This window comes from Myotis myotis, unplaced genomic scaffold, assembly GCF_014108235.1.
Source record: "Myotis myotis isolate mMyoMyo1 unplaced genomic scaffold, mMyoMyo1.p scaffold_m19_p_8, whole genome shotgun sequence".
Lineage (NCBI taxonomy): Eukaryota > Metazoa > Chordata > Mammalia > Chiroptera > Vespertilionidae > Myotis > Myotis myotis.
Genome location: NW_023416390.1, coordinates 56598145 through 56620912, shown reverse-complemented (window position 1 = coordinate 56620912; position 22768 = coordinate 56598145). Strand labels below are relative to the sequence as shown.

The 22768-nt window shown below is 42.2% G+C and overlaps 1 protein-coding gene across 3 annotated transcripts in view; it reads left to right on the top strand.

Annotated features, from left to right (window-relative positions):
• The window catches only part of DAPL1 (death associated protein like 1), a 65441-nt gene extending 47342 nt beyond the window's left edge, over window positions 1-18099 (top strand). For 2 of the 3 annotated variants that reach the window (XM_036320573.1, XM_036320572.1), the window contains 4 exons: window positions 7927-8014; window positions 10308-10368; window positions 14382-14411; window positions 17820-18099. In XM_036320573.1, coding sequence (XP_036176466.1) covers window positions 7927-8014; window positions 10308-10368; window positions 14382-14411; window positions 17820-17936 — 296 coding nt within the window. In that variant the 3' untranslated portion in view covers window positions 17937-18099. The remainder of the gene's footprint in view (window positions 1-7926; window positions 8015-10307; window positions 10369-14381; window positions 14412-17819) is intronic. The other variant, XM_036320574.1, reaches the window with a different exon arrangement.
• The last annotated feature ends 4669 nt before the right edge of the window (window positions 18100-22768 follow it).

The window sequence follows — 22768 nt, the reverse complement described above, 5'->3', positions numbered from 1 at the left end:
CCTCAGCCCAGCCTGCACCCTCTCGCAGTCCGGGAGCCCTCGGGGGATGTCCGACTGACCTGCTTCCCACAGTCAGACATCCTTAGTGTTGCTACGAAGGCTTTTGCCTGAGCGGTGCTCCCCCTGCATTAAGCATCTGCCCCCTGGTGGTCAGTGTGCATCATAGCGACTGGTCGTTCCACAGTTTGGTCAATTTGCATATTAGCCTTTTATTATGTAGGACTAGAGGCCCAGTGCACAAATTTTTGTGCACTCGGGGGGGAGGGAGGTCCCTCAGCCCGGCCTGTGCCCTTTCGCAGTCTGGGACCCCTTGAGGGTAATGACCTGCTGGCTTAGTCCTGCTCCCGGGTGGCAGAGGGCAGGCCCAATCCCTAGGTGCAGCCCCTGGTCGGGCTCAGAGCAGGGCCGATTGGGGAGTTGGGGCACCGCCCCCTGTCATGCACAGAGCAGGGCCCATCAGGGGGGTTGGGGCTCTGTACCCTGTCACGCACAGAGCAGGGCCAATCAGGGGGTTGGGGCACTGCCCCTGTCACTCACAGAGCAGGGCCCATCAGGGGGGTTGGGGCTCTGTACCCTGTCACGCACAGAGCAGGGCCAATCAGGGGGTTTGGGCGCTGCCCCCTGTCACACTGATCCCGGTGCCGGGAGGCCTCACGGCTCCACTGAACCCAGTGCCGGGAGGCATATACCCTTTTACTATATAGAATAGAGGCCTGGTGCACGGGTGGGGGCTGGCTGGTTTGCCCTGAAGGGTGTCCTAGATCAGGGTGAGAGTCCCCACTGGGGTGCCTGGCCAGTCTGGGTGAGGGGCTGAGCGCCGTTTTCAGGTTGACGGGTGACTGAAGCTCCCAACTGCTTTTTTTTTTTTTTTTTTAATTCTGGGCCAGCTTTAGCTCTGAGGCCTCGGCTGCTGAAAACAGGTTTCTGGCCTTTGTTTACCGTCTGTATTTGATACAATGTTGTGGTCCGGCTGGCTGAAGCCCGGCTGAGTAAAGCAGGTTTCTGGGTTTTTTTTAGCTTCTATATTTGCAACATAATTGCTTAGAGTTGCAGCTGAGAGGCCGGCAAGTCAGGCGGGGAACGTTGGAGTCCTCCGTCACTGAAGTAAGCAAGCCTCCCTGTTCTCATCAGCTGCCTGACTGCCGGCCACCATCTTGGCTGTCAGTTAATTTGCATATCTCCCTGATTAGCCAATGGGAAGGGTAGCGGTCATACGCCAATTACCATCTTTCTCTTTTATTAGGTAGGATGGTTTGCTAGATCCCAGGAGACCAGGATAAGTGTGCTCCCAGTAGCGCTTTGAAGATGACCCTCCCACAAACTGGTTCCAGCTGGTCCAGTCACCTCAATGTAGAGCGAGCCTTAATCTGTGCATACCTCCATGTATCCACTATAGTATGGGAATATTATCCTCTGCTTTTCTCTGCTGTACATGGCTGACCAAGTGGGATTACCTACCAGAATAAGTTTAATACAAGAACTGTGCTCTGGACATTCAAGCTGTGGTTCACTTCTTGAAATAACTCATTTAAAGCCCATAGCCCTACACCAGAGAGGATTGAAAGACTCCTGCATTGAAGTAGAAATATTCTGGGGGATGTTTAATTTACCCTTTAATGTCTCTATTTATTGTTCTTAAGAATGAAGGACTCCCATGTTTGCATTTTTTTAAATTTCTTTGGTATTTGTTTTTCTGTTAAGAGCCTTATATTCTTCTGGAAGGGAGGGAAGTGATGTTTTCTTTTGTAAATAGGTGGGAAGCATTAGAATTATAGTAAGGACTTCATAATAAGGATCATCTACTTAAGCTTCTACCAAATTCACCTAAGTCCTCCTCAGATATTCATGGCAGTAGACTTCTTTCCTTTAACACACTGAGGGGCAAAGGACATACGAGGCACGCTACCTGACTCCGAATAACACAAACTGCAAAGGCTGCAAAGCCAGACTCGGCCTTTCTGGAATTTCCATTCTTTGGTCTCATTCTCTCCTCTGGAAAAACATAAAATAAATACAAATAATAATAACTACACATCATTCTGTACCTACCATGTACCAGGTGCTTATGTCACTTCTAACCAGTATTATTCCCTTTTGAAGGATGCAGAAACTGAGCCTCAGAGGGTTTTAGCATCTTGCTCAAGGTCACAGGGTTCTGGAAGTGTAGAGCTCTTTGACCCCATATAACATTTCCTCACCAAGAAACCTTTCCTTATCCCACATGACAACCTCTCAGATCTTTGAAGATGCCCCTGAGCTCCGAGTCGTTGCTCCTTCAGAAGTGACCTCTCCCAGTTCCCTAGGGCCTCCTGTGACTTGCTCCCTGCTCCACTCTGGTCCACTCTGGTCCACTCTCCTCTGGACAGTCTCTGGTTTGTCAGTGTCCTTTCAATTGAGTGGCACAAAACTCAGCATTTTCAAGTTCACATTTTTAATTGTTGTTTATTTAACAATAACAATTTGCATTAGACTGCATCTAACATTACAGAATTCTAGTGAGAAGCTTTTTTTTAAAAAAACATATTTTATTGATTTTTCACAGAGAGGAAGGGAGAGGGATAGAGAGTTAGAAACATCAATGAGAGAGAAACATCGATCGGCTGCCTCCTGCACACCCCCAACCAGGGATGTGCCCACAACCAAGGTACATGCCCTTGACCGGAATCAAACCTGGGACCTCTCAGTCTGCAGACTGACGCTCTGTCCACTGAGCCAAACCATCTAGGGCTCTATTGAGAAGCTTTTATAATCAATTAAAAAAACCAAGTTGGTGATTCAAAATGACCAAATAGAGTTTATTCCATGAATGCAAGAATGGTTTCACATAAAATATTTATTCATATAATTAATATAATTAACAATAAGCAGAAAAATCATGTCTGTTTATGCTAAAAAGGCATTTGATAAAATTCAATATGTATTTGTAATTTTTAAGTGCAATGAAACAGTACTAGAAGGATATTTCCTTAACATGATGAGATAATATATTTATGAAAATATATGTACTTCTCATGTATATAACCTTCTAAGTGCACATTATGCTTAATAGAAAAACACTGAAAGCAATTCTTTAAAAATTAAGGTGACAAAGATGTCCACTGTCACCACTATTAAACATTATTTTGGAGGAACTAATACAAATTATTTTTATGTTAATCATTTTTAAACCTGGAAAACCTAAGAATCAATTTAAAACTGTTATAAACAATAAGAGAATTTAATGAAATTTAGATATAAAAATCAATACGAGTAATATAAGAACAACAGTCTGTTAGAGTTATAACAGAAGACTAAACCTCATTTATAATAGCAACAGCAACAACAAAGATAAAATGCTTAGGGAATAAATCTAATAATAAATGTGTGAGATTATGTGAACAAGTTGCTGAGGGACTCAAAGGAAGATATAAACAATAAAAAAGCATACCATATTTTTAACAGAGAGCTACCAGGAGTATAAAGATACAAAGTTTTCCTTTTTAAAAATCTATAAATTTAAAGCAAGATCTTTAAATATAATACCAACAGGATTTTTTTATAGGAAATTAATAAACTGGTTCTAAAGTTCATATGGAAACATAAATAAGAATAACTAGTAATATTTTACAAAGGAAGTTTAACACAGGAGGACTAACTGTCAGATATTAAAATATAATACAATAATTTAAATAGAGTTATAATGGCATATGAATGGACAGAGAGATTAATGGAACAGAATAGAAGTCCAGAAATAGCCACTGTAATATGTGTGCATGCATGTATACACATGTGTATATGTGTATATACATGTATGCATACACACATGTGTGTATATGTACACACATGTAATGTACACACGTGTGCATATATGTATACACATGTAATATATACACACATATACATGAGTACTTAGTATATGATAAAGATGGCATTTCAAATTAATAGATAAAAGATGGATTTTTTAATATTATTAGGATAATCTAAAAAAATCTATTATGCCTCCACATGACTTACACAAAATACATTCTAGAAGGGTCAAGGATTTAAATATACCACCAAAGACTGATTATGCAAAATGAAACCATAAAAGTTCTAGAAGAAAATACGGAATAATATTAATAAAATATCACAGTGGGGAATTCCTTAGTGATACAAAGCCCATAAGAGGTTGACAAAAACAGAAAATTGCTGACTGCAAAAACATCAACAAAAAGGCAGTAATTGGAAAAATATTTTATATTTGTGATACATCTCATAGATAAACAGCTCCTATCCTATATAATAAAAGCGTAATATGTCTGGTTGTCTGGTCGTCCATTCAAACAATCTAAGCGTAATATGCTAATGATATGCTAAGGCCACTCAACCGCTCACTATGACATGCACTGACTAGCAGGGGGTAGGTTAGCTTGCTGCTGGGCTCGCCTGATCAGGACTGAGTGAGATGGGCCAGACATTCTCTGGAGCCCTCCTGTGGTCCCTCCCTAGCTGTCCAACCTCCCGTGTTCCTCCCCGGCCCCAATTTTGCACCAGTGGGGTCCCTCAGCCTGGCCTGCGCCCTCTGGCAATTCAGGACCCCTCGGGGGATGTTGGAGAGAGCTGGTTTCAGCCCGATCCCGCAGCCAGGCCAAGGGACCCCACTAGTGCACAAATTTGTGCACCGGGCCTCTAGTGAATCAATAAAAGCATTAGAAAAAAGAATTTTAACAGTTCATAAAAAGAAAATATAAATGGCTTTTAATCACAGAAACAAACTCAACCTTTAATAAAATATAAGAAATGCAAATAAAACAATGAGATACCATTTTTTAAAAAACTTATTGATTGACAAAATCAAATGTTTTCTAGCTCACATGGTTGCAAGGGACTTGGGGAGATAATTGCTAACATTGTGACTGGTGAGATTGTAAACTGGTGCAAGTGAAGGGCAATTTGGCAAGATTTAACCAAATTCCAAATGTAAATTCTTGAGAACTAACAAGATCACTTGTAGGAATTTATCCCATGGATATACTTGCACTTGTGCAAAATTCTGTATATATGAAAGGATATTAATTGCAGCATTGTTTGTAATAGCAATGGATTAGAAACATCTGAAATGTCTTAACATTTGGGAATTGGCTAATTAAACACAGAATGTTCATATAATGAAATGTTAAAGATGCTTGCCGGGGTCCAACCCCAGCAGGTCCAGGGGTCCCCAAAGGCGTAGACGGAGTCGGCGAAGAAGGAAGGACACGGAGACAGTGTTCAGTTGATCAGCAGCCTAGCCAGGATCTCCAGCCAGGATCTCCAGCCAAGTTCTGGTCTGGATCTCCAGAGAGGTTCTGCCTAGGATCTCCAGCCAGGTTCTGTGTCCATGTTCTCTTGCTAAGTTCTCCAGGTTCTCCAGCCAGGTTCTGTAGCCATGTTCCCTCGCTAGGTTCTTCAGCCAGGTTCTGTCCAGGTTCTCCAGCCAGGTTCAGTCACTAGGTTCTAGTCAGGTTCTCTTGCCAATTTCTGTAGTCAGGTTCAGTCCAGGATCTTTTGCCATGTTCTCTCGCTAGGTTCTGTCTCTAGGTTCTGAGGCCAGTTTCTGTCCAGGATCTTTTGCCATGTTCTCTCCAGCAAAGTTCTTCTGTCTCTAGAGAACGTTCTGTGTAGGTTCTGTGCCTAGGTTCTGTCTCTCGGTTCTGTCTTCTTACATCTGTATTTATACCAGTTGATTCCAATCCTATCAATCTCTATTTCAAAGGTTAGGGCGTTTCTTATCTCCATTCCAGGGAGTAAAGATTATGTAGCTTAAGCATGATTGTTCGTAGTTAAAGTGATTAATTACCCACCTGGCACTAGTTAAGAGGTTTTATTCCCTCCCTAACTTCAGGGGAAAATCCCTACCTGGGGAAACAACCTTTCTCAGAGACCTTGGTTAAAACACATAGTGCCAAGAAGGTGAGCAAACATTTTAAGAACAGTATGCCATATATGCCAGGTCCCTTGAAACAGCAAGCATGGACCGGCTCCCGGCAGATGCTAAAAAGAAAGGTACATTTCTGTATGTGTATTGAAATAGAACTTATTCCAAAACATGTAATTGAAGAAATATATAAACAGATAAGGTACAGACCAATGTGCATCTTATGCTACCATCTATACTAATAAAAGTCTAGGTGGCCCTCATGCCCTCACGTCATCGCAAGATGGCAGCCATGAGATGACCACCCCCATGTCATCACAAGATGGCTGCCACAGGATGGCCACCCCCACATTGTCACAAGATGGCCGGCAGGGAAGGGCAGTTGGGGGCCATCAGGCCAGCAGGGGAGGGCAGTTGGGGCCTTCGGGCCAGCAGGGAAGCAGTTAGAGAGTGATCAGGCTGGCAGGCAGAAGCGGTTAGGGGCAATCAGGCAGGCAGGTGGGCAAGTGGTTAGGAGCCAGCAGTCCTGGATTATGAGTTGGACATCCCCCAAGGGGTCCCAGATTGGAGAGGGTGCAGGCTGGGTTGAGGGACAGCCCCACGCCCCCAGTGCACAAATTTTGTGCACTGGGCCTCTAGTTTAAAAAATAATAGCATGTAAGTAGACATATAGAATACTTATGGATGAATACATGAAACTTATAACATAGCAGCATCTAGGGAGATGAACCAGGGGGCTGGGAAATAATGGTAGGAGGGAGACTGCAGACCTTTTCATGCTTTTTGAATTGTGTGCTTTATGTGTGTATTAGAATCAAAACGATAAATTAAGTAATCATTTTAAAAGAGCAACGGACTAAGTTCACAAAGGCATGGAGAAACAATTTTCCTTATTTTTCACTTTATTGGAGCTAGTTTTAGAAAACTGTCCATTTGACATTCCCATAAAAAGACTTAATAGGTGCAAACAAATCAATGTCCATTTAGCTTTTTCTCATTTGAGCTTGTCAAATTTCAGATGTGCAAATTTCCTGGGAACAGAAAAAAGTATTTGCTTTGACTTGCATTCTGAAACGGGTCATTCCTTTAAAAAGTTGATTTCATCTGACATTGCTAAATACTTGAACTGCTGTTAGGTCATCTGTAGCCTGATTAACACTAATTGATCTATTGAGTGGCAGGATTACTAATGCATTTTAGTTGCTCACTATAATATCTGAGCTTGGCCAACATCCCAGGTTCGGGGTCTGAGATGAAAGGTGGGTATATGGTGGGATCAGAAGCATCTCTGTTGAATTAAATGCCTGTTATCGCCACCGCCCTCACTTTTGGCTCATTCTCAGAATCTGACTTTTGAAAGCTTTGGTTGAAAAAACAAAATGCAAGCCTTGCACAAACTTTAATCTTGTGGGAGAATAGGAGGGTCACATTGTAATTGTCAATTGCTATCATGAAGAGTGTAATTGGTTTGATAACAAGGAAAAATGTTTTTCAGTGAAATGCCTAAGGGAGTATGTTGTTATTCATCTCCCCAAATGGAAGATGTACCTGCTGCCTTTGAAAGCTCAGTTCCCCTCCCTGAACATAAACAAGCAGACCTCAGCACTTCTTCTCCCCACCTTGTTTGCACGAAACATCTTTTTTCTTATCTTTATGCAGTTTCAGGGTAACTCTTTTATTGCGTTGTTTTAGATGAAAGTTTAGATCTTTAAAAAATAAGTTCTAACCTGGCTGGTATGGCTCAGTGGTTGAGCATCGACCTATGAACCAGGAGGTCACAGTTTGATTCAGGTCAGGACACATACCAGGGTTTAGTGCTCAATCCCCAGTAGGGGGTGTGCAGGAGGCAGCCAATCAATGGTTCTCTTTCATCATTGATGTTTCTATCTCTCCCTCTCTCTTCCTCTGAAATCAATAAAAATATTTTTTAAATAAACTAAAAAATAAGTTCTAAATTTTTTTCAAATCTAAATGCATACCTTGAATAACAAAGCATGCCTTCTCTTGCTGTTCTAACCCTCACTCCCATATTGATGCTTATTTATTTATAGTAAAAGCTGGAGGGAAGCGAATTTCAAAAAAACAAGAAATTGGCGTCTTGGAGAGACACACCAAAAAAACAGGATCTGAGAAAACAAGGTAGGGAACTGCTTGATTTCCTTTCCTGTGTCACCTCGAGGAGTTTTCAGTGACTTCTTCCAGAAGTCAGAGGCCTCCCAGTCCCCCTAGGCTTTTGCTAAGCAGGTTTACAGACAGCCGCCAAGGTGGGGCATGGTGGGGGTCAGGATCCGTGGTGATGCAGACTGGAGGTGAAAGGTGGCTACCTTCTGGAGAACTCTCTCTGGGCCCCCATCACTAACCCCACCCATTCATTCTGCTAGCTAAGTCCAGCCCAGCTGTCTTGTACTTAAATGACACAATCCTAAATGCATTCAACCCTGACACACATCCCTTTATCCGATTTTCACATTAGCCTTTAAAATAGTGTCCCTAGGCTGCCCTATTTTCATAGTATGCTTTCTGCTGAAGCAAATCTCCTGAATTAAAAATAAATGCTTTTTAGTTGTTGTTTTGAATTCATCACTCAATTATTTAGAAACTATTAATGGCTACTATATTTGGCATAGCAGGAGGGCCTATAGATACTGAGGCTGGTTTCTCCCTGCCCCTCCCACCGTAACCTTGACACACTGCACTATTCCCAGAGCTAAGCAGAAAGCTCTGGCTGGAGCAGACACACAAATGGCCCAGTCACTCTGTGCCTTAGTTAAGGAAAACATGTGGAAATGGCTTCTCCAAGAAGTGTAATGATGGTGCATCAGAGACTATTTCAAGGTGGTTTCCATAGATGAGTCGGTGAGTATTTGAAAGGAGTTGATTAGATGCTCAGGGTACCTCCTTAAGAGTTAAAATGGCAACAGTCTCAGAAGGAGAATACGGAGGGAAACGGACTATGGACTTTCTCTGCCTCTTTCATATAACACATTTTTGATCACTTTTAAAGTTTCCTTTCTGATTTCTGTGGAGGAGATGGTTTGGGGATCTTTTCTACATTAAAATAAAATACTCACTAGCCCCTTTAGCAGTGTTTGCTTCTCCCGATACCAGAAAATAACCATCACATAAGGAAAGCGACGCTGTGAGTCCTCTCTAGTGACCCAGCTTGGAGGCCAGCTCCTAGAATAGAGAGAGTACTCTGTGCATGATAACACATGGTTGTTGAATTGCAAGCTGATTGATTTGGAAAATGTGCTCTGTTACTAAGACCTGACTTAAACATAAGCCCTGTTTATATAACACACCTGGGCCAGGGGCTCAGCAACTAGAGTCATAGCTTGGAAATGACCTTCTATTTGGCAGCCAGTGGGCAAGTCCTATTTCTCTGCACCTCAGAACAAGGGGACTTACTGTTAATTCCAGCTGAACAGTGAAGGAAGAGGAGTTGGCTAGAGAGTAATAAAGTGGTGATTGGACCCCTCTTTTAAAAATGCAGGGTGTTTTTTTTTTTATAATAGTCATTAAAAGATGGGAATTGGACTACTACAGAACTTAAACAGCAAGAAATCAACCTCCTCCCTATTTGTCAGAGATAGATATGAGTAGGTAGGACCTAAAGCTTATAGAACTTGGGTGCCATTTTTAAAAGATAATAAAGGAAGTTACCAACATGAAATGGCCAGGGCCCTCCCTGTGCAGGGAGCAGCAGTGCAGCCGCAGTTTCACCAGCTCCACCATCCGTTCGCCCCTGCCCTCACCTCTGCTCCAGGAGCATGTGCACGGGATGGGAGTGCCTCGTCTTCATGGACAAACAGTCCCCTTACATCTTCTTGGAGAATAGCTTTTGAAAAAGTAGACCCTGGAAAATAACTTTCTAGGCATCATCAATCTATGTCTGTTTCCTAATAACGTGCACCAACCAACACAAACCATCCAGAAAAAGAAACGATGTCGAGTGCAGAGTTTCCATCAAGAAATTGTACTGTAGGCTCGTCCCTGATTGAAACCCTCCTACAAAATAACTTGACCTCGGAGGAAGCCAGACACAATAGAGCGTATGCCTTATCATTCATGTTATGAAGTTCACAAGCCGTCAAGACGAATCCATGGGGCTATGAGTCAGGGTAGTGGTTATCCTTAGGGGCAGCTGGTTAGACTAGTGTGTTAAGTATCTGAAAATGGGCTAAGCCGTGTACTGATAATAGGTGCACATTTCTACGTATGTCATATACTCCAATGAAAAGTTCAAAAGCGAAAGTAATAATAAGTTGGCCTATAAGGCTTGTCACGTGGGAGGCAGGACTGTTTGTCTTTCAGACATAGCCAAGCAGAGTGACACTTAAAAGCCAAGTAGACCCGCTTGTGTATAAAGCATTGAGCCTCTTCAGTGGGAAAGTTTTCAGGTCCTCTATGAAGTTTCTTTTCATCTTTTCAGTGCTATTGTGAATGTTGCCAAAATACAGACGATGGATGCCCTGAATGACACACTGGAGAAGGTGAGCGGTGGGTGAGATGCATCATGGGATACTCCCAGACATTACTCCCCCAACCATCAGGCTGCGTGGGTAAATGAGCCCGTGACCACTGAGGTGTTTTCCAGCTCGGAGGATCAATGTCCTTTTGAAAGAATCTGCTCTTGGTCCCAAGAATACAGAGAAGTCTTAGTGAGAAAAATTGTTTCTCCCAAATTCCTAGTGTCCATTCAATAAATCATCTCAAAGATAAGATAGAAAAGAAAGCACGAATCATGACACCAAATTGGCAGGACTTTACTTTGCCATCCCAAATATTTCTCAGACACATTGGCATGGTTTTATGAAAAGGCAGCCTGTGTATTGGGAATCCTACAGTTTTGCCCTTGCTCCTGACCACTGCATTCCGGTAAGGCAGCATTTGACTGGAGGCGAGTGCGGGTGGTGGAGGGTTGCACAGTTTCTGGCCGGAGGAAGGCTGGGCGCTGGCTGGCTTTGTCCAGAAAAGTCTGTTCAAATAGGAGGTTGACCACTGCTGTTGTTATTTCTATATCATGAATTTCTTCTAAGTAGCTCAACAAACTAAGAAAACTTACCAGAAAGATGGTGATTTGGTTTTATATTCAAGAGTTTTCAACTACGTAGGTGAGCTGAGTGAGAGTCTTTCTTATTTCTGGAGGACAGATGCGTTACATGTAAGGCAAGAAAGAGCCACTCTTTCAGCTGCCCCCACGTTTGTTAAAGGGACAGGACTGGGCATCCTTTATAGAAGGAAGACTTGTCATTACTGCCAACATTAGGGACTTGAAAAAGATGAGCGCAGAAACTGTGCTAGGCCTCTGACTCCCCATCTGGCACTAGCTCTTCCACTTACCAGCTGTATGACCTTGAGCAGGTTACTTATCCTGTGCCTCAGATTTCTTGTTTGTAAAATGGAGATAAGAAAGAAAACACACTTCACAGTTTCATTGTGTGGAATAAATGAGTTCACACAGGTTAGCTCTTAGAGCGGTGCCTGCACAGCCACCTGTTTGTACTCTGCTCCGGGGAGTAGCATGGTTTCATGGCAGAGATAACAAGGTACATCTGAAGTCCCTGGGATGTTATGAGGCAGAGAATACAAGACAAGATCTCGATTATACAGTACACGATAGCTACAGAGCCTTCTCATGTGGGGGGCTTGGTTCTCCCTTAAAATAGATTTGAGGTGAGGTGGTAAGTGCCTCTTTGCCTTGCTGGCTTTACAGGAAGGGGAGGGGTGGAGGATGCCCTGCCAGGGCAACACCAGCTGCCCGCTCCTGCGTCTCACCTTCCCTTGCCCCTGCCCACTAAACGCCTCTTCCTCGGGGGCAAGAGGATGCCACAGTTGTTGGTGAAACCAGGTGGCATGTTCCTCGAGAATATATGTTGACCCAAAATGAAATGTTTAAGGACAGTGGTCAGTAAAGGTTTATGCTGTGTGTAAGTATGATGCAAGGGTCCATATTGTTTTTTTATAGACCTATATGCATATGTTTGTGACATATAAAGGGTTCTTCCACTTTCAGTTAAAATACCAATTCTCTATTCCAAAGATAAAAAGGAGAGTCAAGTAACAACAACAGTGATAATTGTGTTTGGAAAAATAAGACAATAGTGAGATGGTGTACTGTTAGAAATATGTTTAACAGCAACTATCCATGTTAACACATAGCTCAGTGTTTACTGGGGTGGGAATGTGGTCAACACTGTATAGATTACTGGCTAAAACAGGCTCTGGCATCAGACATCAGATGTCTGGGTCTTACGCCAGCTCTGTCACTCACTAGCTGTGTGTCCTTGGGCAAGTTTCTTCACTTTCTGTGCCTCTGTTTCCTCATCTGTAAATGGGAATGTGATTAATAGTATCCACATCAAAGTGATATTGTGAGAATACAAGGACGTTATATAACCCGTGCAAAGTACTGAGCACAGGGCCAGACATACCCAGCCCTCAGTATTGGCTTCTAGTCCCAGGCAGATATCCTACAGGGTGCCATTTGGATTCCTGGGCAAAGGATAAGAGGCCAGAAAATCAAGTCCCAAGATTGCCATAGTGACTGTCTTGAATATGGGAGTTAGTGGGATCCACATATTTCCTTACAGCTAAGAAAAATCCTCCCTGAATCCATAATTCAACATGACGTGTAATAGGATTTCATAATAAAGGTCAACTGGGGTAAAAAGACCAATGCCTTTTAAAAGATAGATCTGCTGCAATCATTGGTTGTCAGGAGCTTCGGTGAGAGGAGGGGTTGACCACAAAGAGATAGGAGGGAGTTTTTTGAGGTGGGGGAGTGATGGAATGGTTCTATATTTTGAGTGTGATGATAGTCACAGACTGTATGTACTTATAAAACTGTGCACTGAAAGGAGTATATTTTACTATAGAAAAATTCTACCTTGATTTTTTTTTTGTTAGTCCTCACATGAGGATATTTTTCCATTGATTTTTAGAGAGAGTTGAAGGAGAGAGGGAATGAGGGGGGAGAGAGAAAGAGAGAGAGCAACATTGATGTGAAAGAGGCACATTGATTGGTTGCATCCCACACATGCCCTGTCCAGGGCTGGGGATCGAACATGAAACCCAGATAAGTGCCCTTGACCGGAAATCAAACCCATAACCCTTCAGTGCATGGGCCAACATTCTAACTACTGAGTTAAATTGGCCAGGGCTATACCTTAATTTTTTAAAAATAAATATGTATAAACTATATGCCTTATACCAAAAAATTAAAGAACATAAAAACATAGAGATAAAGATATTGGCATCTGCTGATAAATTTTCACCTGTATTACAATGATCCCTTCTGCAAAATATATTGTCTCAAAGTCCTAACAATATGCAATTGGTCAGAAGAAATACCTGCATTTATTTACATTCATTCATGCCCTCTGCTACAATTCTGTCTAGTTCCAAGAACCCATGTTAATTCTCAGATCAGTTTAAGAACTTAGAGTTTAAGGCTGTAAAAGTACAGCCTGACTCATAGGATCTCAACAACCATTCAATCATGGCAGGACATTTCTTTCCATGTGCTATTTATCTCAGGATCCCTACTTCAAAACCAACCGAGGGTTTAAGATTTGGGAGATTGAAAAACCGTACAAATCTAAGTGGAATTTCCCCTCCCACTATCTTCCCCACTCCTCCCTTTACACAGACCTCTGTCCCCACTACCTCTCCCCTTCCCTCCCCACCTCTCCAGCCCTGGATAATAACCGAATTCCTGTTGCCCAGTGACAGACCACATAACATGGTATTCCTGGCAGAAGAAGGAGTTATATAAGCTTGAAAACTCTAGGCTAAAAAGCAGGGAGACCTGGTCTTAGACCAAATTCCACCTACTCCTTAGAGATTGTTTAACCTTTTAGAAGTCCCATAGCTGCTCTGAGATTTATGTTTGCTCATTTACTTAATTTTTTTTTAAAGGCAGGGATTGAGAGAGAATGGTACTGCCAAGTATATTCCTTCTCTGGATGGTTATGGAAGTTAAACTTGGCATTAGTTGTGAAGCTTCTCAGCATGAAAGTATCCAGTTAAAACATCAGAACAGGGTTGCGTTATGGTGTGGAGGGGGTGGAATGTTGAAGCCCAGTTAAAGTTGGGGCCACTTTTCAAGTTGCCAGATGCATCATCCACACCAAAGTGAGTGAGATGGATATGCAATGGGGTCCTGGGGGAGAGGAGACGATCAAAGGCATCTGCAGACCTAGAAAGGCTTCCCCGTTCCGTGGGTGAACATCGCCGTAGGAGTAGCCTTGAATTTCATGGACTCAAACCGAATGTTTTGTTTTAAGCACTTTACCTAACGGGGTGTGGAAATCTAAGTGCCGCGTTGGAAGTTAACAACCGGGAAAGATGAATGGAAAGCGGCCCGTCTGCAATACTACCCACCTTCAGGCTCTAAAGCAAAACCTGCCTCTGATTTCCCTGCCTCTGGAATCTCTTCCACAGCTCCCATCCTACAGGCTCCTAACAGACTTCTTTTGCTTTTTCTCTGAAACCAAAAATGTAGGTTCTGAGGTCACAGCTACCCAAGATGAAGGTAAATTCTCAATGTGGGTGTTTCTACTGATCTGCTGTTTAAGTTCAGTGTGTTGGCCCTTATGTGATGGAGCCACGGCAGGACAGAGTCCTCACACCTATGCCAGCCTTGAATTCTCTCTCTTGTGGGGTTACCCTAGATTCTCTTACCCTCATGAATCAGACAGGAAACACCTTTCATTCTACAAACCCGGTCAGTTTACAGAGATGAATGATGAAGAATCCCAAGCTTCCCTACGTGAAGATGCCAGACTGAAGTCACAGCGAGCTGTAGGCTGCACTCTGTGAAGCTATCCCTACTTATTTTTAGTTCAGACTTGAAAATAAAATCTTTCTATCTCCACTGATATAGAACCTAAACCTCAGAATTAGGACATTGCAGGGTTGACTGTTTTATTTACAGTTTCCATTCTAGTGGAAGACTCTTTATAGATGCTGTACCCACAACCCCCCAAGTCCTTCTGCATTAGGATGTGCCTGATGGAGCGGTGGGTATCAGGACAGCGAACTTGACTCTCTGTTGTATTTACAGGGTGTGGCAAAAGTAGATGTACAGTTGTTCGAATAGGAAAAATAATACAATAATTAATAAATAACAATACAAGAATAAACTGTTTCATGTACTCACAACTGTGAACCTACTTTTGCCCCACCCTGTCTAAGAGGTGCTAGAAAAGCCTGTACTGCCCCCCCCCCCAAACCTGTACATTTGTAATTTAATAATTATGGGCAGTTTCACTAAGACTATTATTTTTGCTTGAATTAATTTCCACTTCCTTCTCAATCTTTTTTTTTTTCTCCTAAACTTTTCCAAACCAGGTATAGATGGCCAGTGAGCCCCAGAGGCAGTCTCTCCCTCATTCTGACATGGGGAAGTCCCCTCCTGAGACCAGTTTAGCAGAGCTTTTAAAAATATATTTCACTGATTCTCTACAGAGAGGGAGAGAGATAGTCAGAAACATCGATGAGAGAGAAACATCGATCAGCTGCCTCCTGCACATCTCCCACTGGGGATGTGCCCACAACCCAGGCACATGCCCTTGACTGGAATCGAACCTGGGACCCTTCAGTCCACAGGCCGACGCTCTATCCACTGAGCCAAACCGGTTTCGGCAAGTTTAGCAGAGCTTTTAGAACCTCAGTTAAACACCTTGGTTAAAATGTAACCCCTAACCCTATGCATTACTGATAAGAATGGAAAATGGTGCCAACCGCATCCACTATGGACAATGGTTGTTGATAACAGCTAGGGAAGGAAGGAATGAGGATTTATTGCTCAAGGAGTACACAGTTTCAGTTTGGAATAATGAAAATTTCTGGAGATGGATGTAGTGACGGTTGCCTAACAATGTACTAGTAAATGTATTTAGTGCCTAAACTATACACTTAAAAATGGTCAGAATTTTATGTTAGGTCTATTTTACATAGAAAAATGTAAGCCCTAAATTGTGGAAATAACCCTGGAGCTGAATTAGTGCCACATTAAGCAATAAGTGTGTTCCAGCAAACTCTCCCCTTTCCCACCTCCACCCATCATCACTCTCGCGCCTTAAAAACAACAATCAACATTGTGGCTTCCTCTCCTCAGTCTCAACTTGTCATCGTGGGCCATCTCACCTTGGCTAATTGCCCAGGTTTCTGTCATATCATAATCACTTGTTCATTTCCTTTCTCACCACCCACCCCCCACCCCTTTACCGTACATTTACATTTGACTTGAAGTAACTTGCCAGGTTGTTCTTCCTACCTGTAATCTCTTGAATGTGATTTAGCGCTAACCTGAAATAATCCATCTGTTTTAGTTGACGCTAAAGACACACAGTCTGGAAGAGAATAACTGACGTCAGTGACCTCTTAAGTTTCCTTCTGGTTCTAATGTTTAAAGAAAAACAAAACAAAGCACTCTGCCTTTACCACCCTATAAAGTGCATGTCATGTGGCTTGATGATAACTGGTCTGACCAAAATAAACTCTTCAGTGCTTTTTTTAAAAAGATTTTTCTTCCTTTCTGCTAGAATGCCAGCATAAACCATCCTTGGGTTTAATTATTGTAAAAGAAAATTATTAGAAAAATACTGGTAGGCAAAATAAAGAAAAAGACAAGGAATTGCCCATAATTCTACCCCTCAGAGATAACCGTTGTTAACACTTCAGGTTATATTCCTCCAGGTGTGTTTAATTTTTTAAGACCAAGAATAAAGGACTTTCTAGTGTCAAGTTTCACATGAAAGGGAATGCTGTGTGCCTAGAGCTCAGGGACATTTGAGAAGAGATACAAGGCACCTATGTTTTCCTGGCTTAGGAGAGTCCAAACAAACCATAAACAATGTGATGCTTGGGGTCATGAACAGTTTATCTCCCCTTTTAGTTAATTTGAGTGTCAAGGCAGGGGCATCTCCGTTCAATGGTGATTAAGTTAAATTCCTAGTGAGCTGAGGCATCCCCTTTTTTGCTTGCTGGGAAGGTATCCTTAGGTGCCTTTATGTTTGTATCAATGGCTTGAAAACAAAGAACCAGAGTAGACCCAAGAGGTCACTGGGTTCGAATTCCCCTCCTAGGAAAATTATGTCTGAAGTCCTTGCAGCATTGTGCATCCTTTTGACTTTAAGCCATCCTTAATGTAAATTTCATAAGGTCTTTCGGTTCCATATGAAATTTATCTTATTGTCAAATAGTCTCAGTCTGTGTTAACTTAAATCTACTTAAGCCTGTTTTCTCATACATGTCTTCTGTGGAGGTGACTAATGAGAACTCTTGGTACCTGAAGCTAGTAAGTCATTCCTCAGCTTTCTTTTCTTTCTCAGGCTGTTTCGATTGAACCATATGAACAGCCAATATTACACCATATGAACAGCCAATATTGAACAGCCAATATTACACCATTATTTTTTACCTATTAAAATAGAAGTTTTACATGTTTCATTCTAATAAATAATCCTAACTCTAACTTCTTACAGAGGTTCTCTATTTCTGATCTTTTGACAACTGAGGGGTTCTTTCCCTTCAAGACTTTCTCAAATGTTCCCGTAGCCTTCTTAGAATATAGTGATTCATATATGCATACTGGTGCCAAAATAATTGCTAATATTAGAAGACTGATGCAGAAATAATGAACCATTTATATTTGTAAAAATGTCACTTCAAAACACAGACATATGTATTATGTATATTATTTTAATATACTATCTGTTATAGTTTTACAAATTAGAGATAAACAAATGAGGGAAACCCCAAGTGAACACCCTATGGCCCCAGAGCTGGAAGTGGTATGGAAAAAAAGCAATACTATCAAAGAAGTAAACAAAATTGTGAAATTTCCATGACCAACTGTATTGCTTTCTACTACTTTAATACTTCATGGTCAAAGAGATCCAATATGCTTATTTTTTTCTTTCCTTCTCACATTTAGCTCAGCCATAAATTTCCAACAACAGTGCACACGGCACATCAAAAACCCAGACCTGCTCTGGAGAAGGTCACTCCAATGAGGAGAATCTACATTATTCAACAGCCTCGAAAATGTTAAGCTGGGACGTAAAATACAGCCATCTGTCCAACTGCCTCCAACATCTGACAGCTTAGCACAAGGACCAAAACTTCCCTTAGGCTTGGTGCACCTGCTTGGTAAATAAAACAGCCTTTGTATCTTCTCTTTGGATGTTAGATAATAAAGCATCCAAAATTGTGAATGCAATGCATTCTTGGGCCTCATTTTGGTCCAGGACAAGATCGCATTGATACTTACAGAAGAATTCTGATGAGTAAGTGGAGAATCCAGAAGACTTGACTCTTCCACTCTACCTCCTTGGACAAGCTCTCCTGTCCTTGATGCTGACTCTGAGCATTCCACCCACAATGAGTTCCCTAAGGCAAAGGCTGAAGAAGTGTACACTGAGCTTTGCGAAGACCAATATTCTGTGCAAACATTAGGAGTTATTCTTCTCCGTGTGTTTGTCTCAAGATGCTCAAGTTTTCACTTAAGGTGAAATATCTTTCTATTTCACACATAAATAATGGGTTAGTGGGGGTGGGGGGGGGAATGAAAAATTAGTTTATTACAAACATATTCTCTTCTGCGAAGCAATCAAGGGTGGGAAGTTGAACTATAGTTTCAATAGGAGATTTGATCAGGGTCTCCCAGAAGGTTCATGCTCTAAAAAGAAATGGATTATGATGCTGCAGGGTATTGTGGTTGGGGTATAGAAGATTTTAATTGGAGGCGGGGGTAAAAGGGAAAGTATTGCCACAGCAAAACCCGCTGTAGCTCTCCTAACTTCCACAACACACACACACACACACACACACACACACACACACACACACACAGAACTCCATATATTTACATCAAATAGCCAAGGGCATCCTCAAGGGTTTCTACAAAGATTAGCTGCCACTCACAATCCCACCATTCTAAACCTCTAATTAATACTGCTATTCATGATTCAGCACTCCTCGTTACCCAAGGACAGGTCAGCACTCTAGTCCGTTATTTTACAGGTTGGCCGCCCTTGGAGTATGACCTGGTGCCAAGCCTGCTTCTGGTTCCGGGAATCCAAAGCACCTGGCTAAGGCCCAGCGGTCATAACGATGCACCTCTCCTCCTCCCCTGTGTTGTTTGGGTCTTTTTCAGGAGTAAGAGAGTTGTTTGAGACAATATCAAGCCCCAGTCGGTGCCAGCATGAATCAATAAGACAGTCCTAACCACCTCCCACTTTTGCTTATCTCAGTTCCCAGTCTTCTGGGACTGTGGTCAGGAATATTCCAGAATGGTAAGTGTTGCAAGGCAAATACCAGTAAATGCAAAGAAGTTCAAAGTCAGCCCCCACTTCCCCACAGTAGCAAAGTATGAGCCTGATGGCGGATGCTAGCTGGACCACTGAACTGAGATTAGGAGACTGGGGTTCAGCTTCTGCCCCTTCCTAGGTTGCCAACCTTAAGCAAGCCACTCAACCTTTCTCATCCCTGTCAAACAAGCATAACAACATCTGACCTCCAGTTTAACCTTCCAGTGGCATACTGAGAAGACAAGAGGAAGACTACTCTTTAAATGGCTTACTGGGATTTGCAATAAGCCATTTAAAGAGTAGTGAGAGCAAGGTGGTACCAGGACGGCTGCTCTACAAGCTGACAGAACTATAGTAGTAGAACTATAAGAGATAGTATAAGCTGAGCCTAGAATAGGAAATTCAAGGGAAAGCTAAAGATTTGGCTAGGCAGAAGCAGGAAGGAAACTGGGGAGGAAGATAAGGGGAATGGAAAGCAAAGGTGGCAGCACTGCTTCATTCCACTTTCCTAAGGGTAAGATTAGGCCAACCACCCAAAGGAAGTAAAAAGAGAAGAAAGCACCATTCCCCCTGTCAGAGATGGAAGATGTGTTGTAGGGGAAGAGAGGCTGCTTGAAGAGAGCCTATGCAGTGGGGACCCCAGCATTAATTGAAGCCCACAATTGTAGTCATTTAAATCACCAAATCATGGACAGTAAGAAGTTGAGTGTGAACCTATATGAATGGAAACTGGAATTATCTTGGAGAATTTATCAGAAGAAAAAGGAATAGGCTAATAAGAGAACGTTCTGGTAACATGACCGCATATATAGAAAGCCAAAGGGACCATTCGCGCTCTCTCCTGAGGGATAAGCCGTGCATGTGCCATGGCTCCACTCAATGAGAAGCCCCCTACGATGTGTTCACAGGCCCAGAAAAGCCATGGCATTGGGAGAGGGGATGTCAGTAGGGATATGGCTACAGATTCACTGGCAGATCTTCTTCTTCAGCTCATTTCATTTCAGTTTGAGAGACTATGCTAGGCACCGGGACACAAAGAGGAGTAAGACACTGTTCCTCCCCACCAGGAGCTCTTAGACTAACGGAAGGAGGCATGGCAACAAATCAATACAGGAGGAAGTTTAGGAGTGACTTGGTGGGTGGGTGGGTGGGTGGGTGGGGAACATGCTGGGGAAGAGGGTCATGAAAGCACCCAAGGTTCATGTAGAATCAAAAAAAAAGTGTTGGCCATAGCAATCAATAACCCACATGCAGCTCTTAATAAACATATTTTAATTTAGCTTTTAATGGAAATTTTAAAACATACACAACAGTTGACTGAAAAGTATACTGAACATTGAGGTGCCCACCACAGAGCTTCAAGAATGTGGACAACCTTGTTATATCTGTGGTGTCCAGCCTCCCACTTCCTCTTTCTTGTTCCTCTCCCATCTGGATTACTTGAGAGCAAATACCAAACATCATAGAAACACTTCAGTATGAGAGCTCCAAGAGATAAGCACTTCTGTGTGCACATTCTATGTCTATCTTTCAGTCTCTTTCTCTCTCTCTAAACTGAATTTTATAAATATTGTGGAGAAAAAGGGAGTGCTTATATAAACCGTCCAAGAATCTTTCACCATAAATGGGAGACTGGCATTGCTATGCTAGCCACAAGAGCCAGAAAACAAAACAACACAACTCGCTCTCTCCTCTCTCTCTCTCTCTCTCTCTCTCTCTCTCTCTCTCTCTCTCTCTCTCTCTCACACACACACACACACACACACACACACACACACACACACACAGCTGAGCCAGTAACACCCACAGATGACTGCTGGGAAATTTGAGAAAGCAGGGGAGCTAGAAAATAAAGATGGCTCCAGGTTGAATGAAAGAAAAAGTAAGCAAAGTTATTGGAAGTAAACAAGAGGTACAGGAAGAATACGTTAGAGAAAACCAGCTTTTGCTGAGAAAACAGATATAGAGAATGTTTAAAAATAGTTATCAAACCACTCAGAAAAAAAAGTGGGGTAAAATAGGAACAAAAAGATAAATTAATGGCAGGAAAAAATAAAATTGATTTATTCAATTTATTCAACAAACATTTATCAGGTTCCTCCTGTGTGATGGGTTTTCTTTAGAAACCCAAGACCAAGGAGGATAGGGCTGGCATTTGGTACATATTATGTTTTAATCTGAATGTCTACATGTCAGCTAGATTTATCATCCCTTTCAAATAGGTAAGATAAGCTCAAAACACCATCCTCCCCTAGTGGATGTTCAAAGGGCTCCTACAATATCTGTGAATCTCCAAGAGGGTTACATTGTCATGATCACCTCTGATTTTCAACAAATTCATTCATTAATTGTCCCTATGTCCCACCATCCTGATCTGGAGTTAAGATTCAGCCCTTTTCCATGATTTCCCCAAATGTCTACTCCACAGATTTTAGTAGAGAGTTTACAACTTACAATAGAATATTAGATATCCTTGTTTTTATATGTATGTCCTTATTCCATTACTTCCCATTCCCCTCAAACCAGGATTGTGCGCATCCCTGGCCACCACTCCTCTATTCCTCACACCATCTTGTTGGATGCTTTCCTCCTCCCACTCTCCCCTCCTCACTTTTCTCCTCTCCTCTTCCTCCTAATATCTGTTCAATTCCAAATCAACAATTAGTATTTCTGGAGTTGTCTTGACTCCCAGAAAACCACATCTTCAGGGAGTCACCTTACCCCAAAATAGTCTCCCTCCATCTAACAAGTCAAACTTCAGCTGTCAGGATGTCAACATTTTCACCCAAATAGGATAGTATGCATGAATGATTAGTTGATTAATTAAAAAGAGAAAAGTGACAGAGAACCCAAACCAAGAAAAATGAGGAGCCAAAGGGAAAAAGAGAACTTTAGCTTAGCCAGCATGGCTCAGTGATTGAGTGTCGACCTATGAACCAGAAGTCATGGTTCATTCCTGGTCAGGGCACATAACCAGGTTGCCAGCTCGATCTCCAGAGTGGGGCAGGCAGAAGGCAGCCAATCAATGCTTCTCTCTCATCGTTGATGTTTCTCTCTCTCTCTCTCTCTCTCTCTCTCTCTCTCTCTCTCTCTCTCTCTCTCCCCCCCTCTCTCTCTCTCTCCCCCTCTCCCTCTCCCTCTCCCTCTCCCTCTCCCTCTCTGAAATAAATAAAAAAAATTTTTTTAAAAGAGAACTTTCATAGGAAATGTTGAAAAACTGAAAGAAAAACACAGACACAAAATTAGGGTGAACAGAACTTCAACTAAAAATACTTAAACGTACAGAATTGTGAACATGATTTTTGCATACAGTATTTCATGAAATCTTCACAAGAACCATGCAAGGTGGTAGCTGTCATTATGCCATTTTACAGATGAGAAAAAGGAACCTCAGAGAAGTTAAGAAGTTCCCAAGGTTTTACAGCTTATTAAAAGGGGAAAATTCTATGGGAATTTTTAAAATGTTTTTTATTGATTTCAGAGAGGGAAAGAGAGATATGATGAGAGAGAAGCATCGATAGGCTGTCTCCTGCACATCCCCTACTGGGATCGAGCCTGTAAGTAACTTGGACAT